The 7,203-nt window shown below is 46.8% G+C and overlaps 1 protein-coding gene across 1 annotated transcript; it reads left to right on the top strand.

Annotated features, from left to right (window-relative positions):
• The first annotated feature begins 291 nt into the window (after window positions 1-291).
• On the top strand, window positions 292-2,086 carry LOC123169864 (uncharacterized). The gene is made up of 3 exons (XM_044587730.1): window positions 292-867; window positions 989-1,247; window positions 1,753-2,086. Exons 1-3 carry the CDS (start codon window positions 379-381, stop codon window positions 1,791-1,793), a joined length of 789 nt encoding a protein of 262 aa, XP_044443665.1. The 5' UTR covers window positions 292-378; the 3' UTR covers window positions 1,794-2,086.
• Window positions 2,087-7,203: the final 5,117 nt, after the last annotated feature.

The raw sequence follows: 7,203 nt of genomic DNA, 5'->3' as shown, positions 1-7,203 counted from the left end.
ATCCGATCGTTTCCAGAAAAAATGTAAGATCCTCTAAATAAAATATGTTTTCCAGAGAAAGAAAAACACGATATTTTTTCCCTTTCGAGACAGCACGTGGATTTTGTTTTTTTGAGCGCCGACAGCAAGTTGATGATTAGGCGTGCTGGATCTAGCTTCTGCAGGCCGATGGTTGGATTTTTTAGGCCCATAAGCCCGCAAACCCAGCTGGTGCCGAAAGGCGATGGTTTCTCACTTCTCAGGCACTTGAAATACTCCGGCTTGGCGCCCGAAGGTAACCGTCTCAACCAACCGAACAGCTTTGGCTTCCCATCTTCTCCCCGTCGCCGGAGCGCCAAGAAACCAAGAACCCACTCTCCATCTCCACTGCGCAGACCGATGGAGCAGTTCCATGACGGCCACCACGTGCGGCTGCGCAGCAGCCAGCTCGGCACGTACCTGCACGCCGACGACAACGGGATTGGCGTCTCACTCCACCACGGCCGGGCGTCGATGAACGCCGCGTGGGCGGTGCACTTGCACCATGACGAGACGTGGGAGGATGACTATCTTCTCCTCTACCGCGCCGCCTACGGGCGCTACCTCGCCGCCACGGACGCGCCGGCGCCGGGCGGCGGCCGCCGCGTCGTGCAGCGCAAGTACGACCATCCGGAGTTCGAGGCAATGTTTTGGTATGCCGCCCTGTCAGAATCCGGGGACGAAGTCTGCCTCCACCACTTCCACGGCGGCAGCCTCCGCGCCAACACGAGGTACCCGTACCCCCGCTGGAACATCGGCGTCAGCGTCCACGACACCGGAAACGTCACCACGACGATGCACTGGGTCGTGGAGCACATCCCCGCCAGGGAGGGCATGCCTCCCCTTCCAGTGAGTCCGCCATGCCCGCTTCTTGATTTCTCCCGAATTTGCACGAATTGGGTTCTTGGATGTGCGTCGGAAGACCGCAAAGATTGCAAAATCGTGTTAATTTCATTCGTCTCAACTGCAGGTTCCCTTCGCCGCCGCCATGTGGGAGTGGCGGCTGATCCACTACGTGTGGCCGAACGTCGTCGACCGCGGCTCATTCTGGTTTAGGGGGAGGTCCGTGTACCACCTGAGGGACGAGCTGGCCAGGCGGCTGGCCATCGACGCCTCCGACCTCGTCATGTGCTTCCACACATATGCTGCCTGGCTTACCCCACTCCTCGTCGACCTGCCGAGAAACCACCAGCCCGTCGTCATCGAAGTCGTCATCGCGGGGACGCCTGGTGAGATCGAGGCCCTCAACTTCCTACTCTTCTTCCTAGTCTTGAAGTTGTCCACATGTTTTGGGTTTCAGTGCTAATCTGTCTTGTGCTTTGAAAAGCGTTCCAACCTGTTGCAAATCTCAAAACAGTTTACTGAAACTGGTGCAGTCTGAAACTTTTGCTTATCTGTTTCAGTTAGGAGTTAGGACTTGGAAATATTCTGAACTGCATGCTGTAGGATTACAGGCATCAGTAAAAGTTGCTGAATCAAATCCACACTGAACATTGATAGAAAGAAACTATTGGCTTTGATTCAGATGATTCAGTCTGGCGAGTTCAGCTTCACAGAGAAGATATTGATTTCTATCTCTTAGCCTACTGTAATTTGTTTCGAATAACGTGTGGTAGAATTCAGGTTTTATCCCACAGCATGACAGCACATCACATTGTTTTGATGTTTTGAACAGCAGCTTTCCTTTTGATATTCGTATTTAAACTTGTTTAACTATTTTTCTGCTAATTTCAGTCCATGCGACGCTGCGGTACCCGGATGTCGACGCAGAGTAGAGAGATACCGGAGCCAGGGCTCCTAGGAGGACTGTTCGCCTCTTCGGAAGTGTTAGCCGCCTGCTGTTGAGATACGGGTTCAGGAGAACCTGCAGTTCTTGTTTTCTGTTAGCTAAACTTGATTTGTTCTCCCTGACAGTAGGAAACCTATTTGCGTTGGCATAATCCGAAACTGTTTGAACAACGGTGCGGTGACATTAGTCTGTAATGCGCTTGACAATGGCAATTAATTCAACGTTGTTAGCTGCATTTCTCTTAGGTGTTGACACAGATGTGGTGGTTCTTCCAGTGAGTTGAGCACTTGAGTTTGTGATTTGACAAAGATCAGTCAATTCATTAGCACTTTGCCTTTAAGTTTCAGTCAATTTTCATTAGCACCTATAATTCTGGACTCGGCGATGCTAATGCACCTATGTTTACTCAACTGAAAGCAGAAACTGAAACTGAAGATGCTACTGCACCTATCATCTGAATAACGTGTGAACAAAATTCAGGTTTTATACCTGGCCATAACACTATAAGAATACTAGTTTCTCCGGATTATATTGTTCTCAAGCTTTATGCATCAACTGTCCTGTTGATCTGACTGTTGTTTAGCAAAATTATGAGACTTTTTCATATGCAGCAATAATTGAATAACAACTCTTTTAATCATAGCAATGTTTTTCAAATTTGTGTTTTTCTAAAAAAGAATATTTTTTGAAATTGTGAACTCGTTTTATAAAATCATGATTCTTTTGTGAATTCTCTGAAAAAAGGAGAAAAGTAAATAAAGTAAAATAAAACCGGTTCATGAACCTTCTAGAAGGCTACCACAATTGGTTGGCTCGCACAATGTAATATGCTCAAACTGGGTCGGCCTGTCTCTGGTCGCTTGGATCGTTCTCATGTGCGATGTGCCAACAATTTAATGCAATAAGCGTTAAATAGGATTTGACCGATTAGGCGTGCTCAGCGGCGCCTCCTCATGTGTTGTCTAAAGGCTATCGCCTCAAGGAGCTGCCCAAATATGTGGACTGCTCTGTAAGGCCACGTCGTTGAGTCGCACTGTTGTAGACCCTCATCACCCCAAGCAGTAGGGCATCACTGCCACCAAGCAGTTGGGTCATGCACATGCAGAGGGGTTTCGGGATTTGAGGGAAGACAACATTTACGTGAAATCACGAGCAAAGAGGAAGGCTGGTCGCAGCCTGGAACTCTGGGATACTTGGGCAGCGACCCACTGGTGTTGAGAGCCCACATAGTAGGCAGACACACTAGCAGGCCAGCGACACCCACGACCCAACGCATCAGGAGGAGTGAATTGCAAAAAACCACCACATTTGAAGTTAAAGCATCCAACTGCCACCACATTTCTAGCGCGTCCCAAAAATCCACCACTTTACTTGTAAATTTTCTCAATAAAAACAAATGACCGGTTTGCCGCAGTTAACCCGATTTCTGACAGGGCTGGCCCACCCGTCAGGTGCCACGTGGGCGAGGCCAGACGGCGAGTGGGTTGACGGCCGTTACGGCACGCGCGTAATCAAAGCGGTCGCGGCTCTCTCTCTGTCCATTCTCCCCTCTTTCCCCCGTCTCTCTCTCTGTCCTGCGATGGCGGCGGCGGCTAAACCTACCGGCGGCGGCGGCGAGTCAGCAGGCGGCGGAGGGACTGGAGGCGATGGTGATGGGTTCTCGGAGGTGGACAACTGGTTCGGCAGCAGTAGCTTGCCGACGCAGCGGGCTCCTTCACCGGAGCGATCCCCTTCGCCCCCCTCGCCGCCGGAGTGGGACATAGAGCGCCGTGCGGCGGCGGCCCTAGCACGCAAGATCAGGGCTTCAGGCGTGGGAGAAGGCCATCAGTGGGCTTCAGGGTTCGGCGGCGTGTGGTAAGATTTCTTCCCCCTCCACCCCTCTCTTCATTGGATTCACTGGAAATTTTATGGTTGTTAGATTGCATATAAACCTCAATTTTGTCCTCAATTTTCTGTAGTTTGGATGATGAGATATGGGAAATAAGGTACCATTTTCAAGGGAGAGACAACTTGGAGAGGACCATTTCTCTGTCAAAAATTACTTATATAAACATGTTAGCACTGCTAGAGACTGAAGAGGGATATACTGAAGCTGACTACATGTTCTATATGAAAGAAGAAGGAAAGGGGGCAGCAGGAATGCAGGTTATTGACAGTGAAGATAGTGTGGAAGAGATGCTAGACTATTATGCTGAGCAGAAGGTGCTCAACATAACTGTAATTAAGGCTAATGAGCCAAATCCAGGAGAGTTTAACAGGTCAAATATTGTGGAGGAACAAGTGCCTATAAGTAATGTGGGGGATTCCAACATTATTTCTATAGATGAGGCAGGAGTATTGTTCCCTATTGTTGTTGAAGACACAGTTGAAGAGCTCTATGCTGTGCCTATTGCTGTTGTAGAGCCAGGTGAAGAGTCTGCATATATTAACACACAACAGAGCATGAATTTGAAGAAAGCAAAGGGCAAAGAGAAATTACAGGAAGATGTTGGCCCCTCTGATGATGAAGTGTTTGTTGATTTGAACTGCTGTGAGGACTGCTCTGAGGAGGAAGATGAAATCATTGAGAAGGAAGATGAAATCATTGAGGAGGAAGAGCATGACATAGGTAATGAGGAGGAAGATGAAATCATTGAGAAGCTGAAGCAGAAAAGGAAACAGAGAGAGGATCCTATGCATCACTTTGAAGGAGACACAGAAGTGGAAGAGATGTGTCCAAAGGCAGAGGACTCAGACACAGAACCTGAGACACCTCTTCCTCAAACATTCAAGAAAGTAGGCAAAGCAGGCCCCACTACAAGATCACACCATGAAGCTGACATTGAGGTAATTCCTGATTTCATTCCATCTGATGATTCTGCTTGTTTCCCTGGGGACTATGGCATTAGTGATTCAGATGATGAGTCAGGTCAACCACTGCCCTGTGGAAGGAAGAGTCAAGCCAAGAGGGCCAGGACTAGGATCTGGTATGATGAGACCAAGCCAGATGCTCATGACCAACTTTGCTTGAGTATGTGCTTCACTGATGTGTATCAGTTTAGAAGAGCACTTAGGAATTTTCATATCAGAATCCTTAGAAATTTCCAGTACCATAGGAACTGCAAGGATAGGATCATTGTGCATTGCAAAGAAAGGGACAATGGGTGTCCTTTTTTCATGACTGCATCCACAATTGCTCATGAGAAGACATTCTGCATCAAGAAGATGAAGTTGTTGCACACTTGTGGTGCACATGGAGAAAAAACCAAAGTGACAGTTGACTGGATGGCCAGAACATGTGAGCAGCAACTGAGAGATAATCCAAGGGCTGGTGTTGATGCAATTTTAAAAAGAGCAAAGACTAAGTATGGGCTGGAAGTGCCAAAGACCAAGGCCTACAGGGCAAGGTCATTGGCCATTGAAGTGGTGGAAGGTGACATGAAGGGACAATACACAAGGTTTAGGGATTATCTTCAAGCTGTGCTTGATACCAACCCTGGGAGCAGATGCATTGTGACTACCAGAGAGCTTGAGCTCCATCCTAGCCCAAATCCTAGGTTCCACTACATGTTCTACTGTCTGAATGCTTCAAAAGAAGGTTTCTTGAATGGGTGTAGGCCCTTTATAGGTATTATATGCATTCTAAATTACTCCAATTCATTGCCCATATCTTGTACTTAATAATGCACTCATTTCACTACCCAATGCTTTAATACAGGTTTAGATGGTTGCTTTATCAAGCTTTCTACTAGGCAACAGATACTTGCTGCCACTGGTAGGGATGGGAATAACAACATATTCCCTATTGCAATTGGTATTGTTGATAAGGAGGACAAGGAAAGTTGGACTTGGCTTCTTAGCCAATTAAGAGCTTGCATTGGAGAGGGGAACAAGTGGGGCACATACACAATCATCTCTGATAGACAGAAGGTATATTTTTCATTTCACAATTGAATGAGCTATTTCTAGAAATAATAATTTGTTATACTTGCTGCCATTATGAAGTTATATGATTAATACTTGCTGCCATTATGAAGTTATATGATTAATACTTGCTGCCATCTATGAAGTTATATGATTAATACTTGCTGCCATCTATATAATGACTTAAACAGGGGCTGTTGAATGCAATTCAAGCTGTGTTCCCACACTCACCTCAAAGATATTGTCTTAGACATATCTATGCAAATTTCCAGTCAGCTGGCTTCAGGAGTGAGGAGTTGAAGAAGCATATGGACAATGCTGCATATTCATACACCAAGAATGGTTTTGAGGTTGCAATGAATGAACTGAGAAAGGAGGATGAAGATGCTTGGAAGTGGCTTTGTGATATCCCTAAAGAGACTTGGGCAAGGCATGCTATGGATCACACATGCAAGACAGACCTAGTAGTTAACAATCTTAGTGAAGTGTTTAACAAGATGATACTAGATGTGAGGAACAAGCCAATAAGGAGCTGTGTAGATGGATTCGGAACTAAGTTGATGGTTAAGTACCAAGCAGTTAGAGAGAAGACAGAGAAGAGTAAGTGGGAGATAACACCCACTTATATGGAGAAGTTGGAGGAGTCAAAGAAGTACTCAAGGCAATGCACTGCATACATGGCAGGTCCTGGTATTTGGCAAGTCACTAGTGGGGAGTCTACCTACTGTGTGAACCTTGATAAGTGGACCTGTGACTGCAAGAAGTGGGACCTATGTGGTTGGCCATGTAACCATGCAGTTTCTGCCATTACAAGAGTGAAGGGGCAGCCTGAAGACTATGTGCATGAGTTCTTCAAAAAACCATTGTATAAGGAAACATACAAGCACATCATCTACCCTGTACCAGGGCCTGACTGTTGGCCTAGGACACCAACTGCTGACATAGATCCACCTGTGTTCAAAGAGAAGAAGGGCAGAAAGCAAACAGCTAGGAGGAAGGGGCAATTTGAGGTCCCAACAAAGAAGGATACATCAAGGATGGCAACTATCACCTGTAGCAACTGCAAGATGCAGAAACATAGGTACACCTACTGCCCTCAGCCCCTGAAGCCTCATCTGCAGGCAAGAAAGGACAAGCACAAGGTATGGAATATGCACACTGTTGTCACTGTTTTCAACTTATTACCATGAAACTGGCACAAACAACTAGCCTCACCAGTTTTCATTGTTTTAATCATTTGATTCATCCTAATTGTTGGGCTATGATGTGTGCTTTCTTAGACAACCAGAACTCACTACCATGGAGCTGGGGGAAGTTCTACTGCTACTGCACAGCCTGCAACCAGTGCACCACCTGCTGCAACTACTAGGGTTAGAAGAACAACTGCTACTGGTCATTCCCAGCCTGCTACATCTACCAGGGGAAGAAAATCAACTGCTGCTTCTACTGGTCCTGCCCAGCCTGCTGCTTCTACAAGGCCAAGAAGAACAACT

The sequence above is a fragment of the Triticum aestivum genome, chromosome 7D (assembly GCF_018294505.1).
Source record: "Triticum aestivum cultivar Chinese Spring chromosome 7D, IWGSC CS RefSeq v2.1, whole genome shotgun sequence".
Taxonomy (NCBI): Eukaryota; Viridiplantae; Streptophyta; class Magnoliopsida; order Poales; family Poaceae; genus Triticum; species Triticum aestivum.
The sequence above is the reverse complement of the archived record's forward strand: the minus strand, read 5'-3'. Positions and strand labels throughout refer to the sequence as shown.

Excerpts from the sequence above, each read along its gene's own strand:
- LOC123169864 (XM_044587730.1), top strand. The coding sequence starts at position 379 with ATGGAGCAGTTCCATGACGGCCACCACGTGCGGCTGCGCAGCAGCCAG. Across the intron at positions 868-988 it reads AGGGCATGCCTCCCCTTCCA|GTTCCCTTCGCCGCCGCCAT; the intron begins GTGAGTCCGCCA and ends TCTCAACTGCAG. Across the intron at positions 1,248-1,752 it reads CGTCATCGCGGGGACGCCTG|TCCATGCGACGCTGCGGTAC; the intron begins GTGAGATCGAGG and ends TGCTAATTTCAG.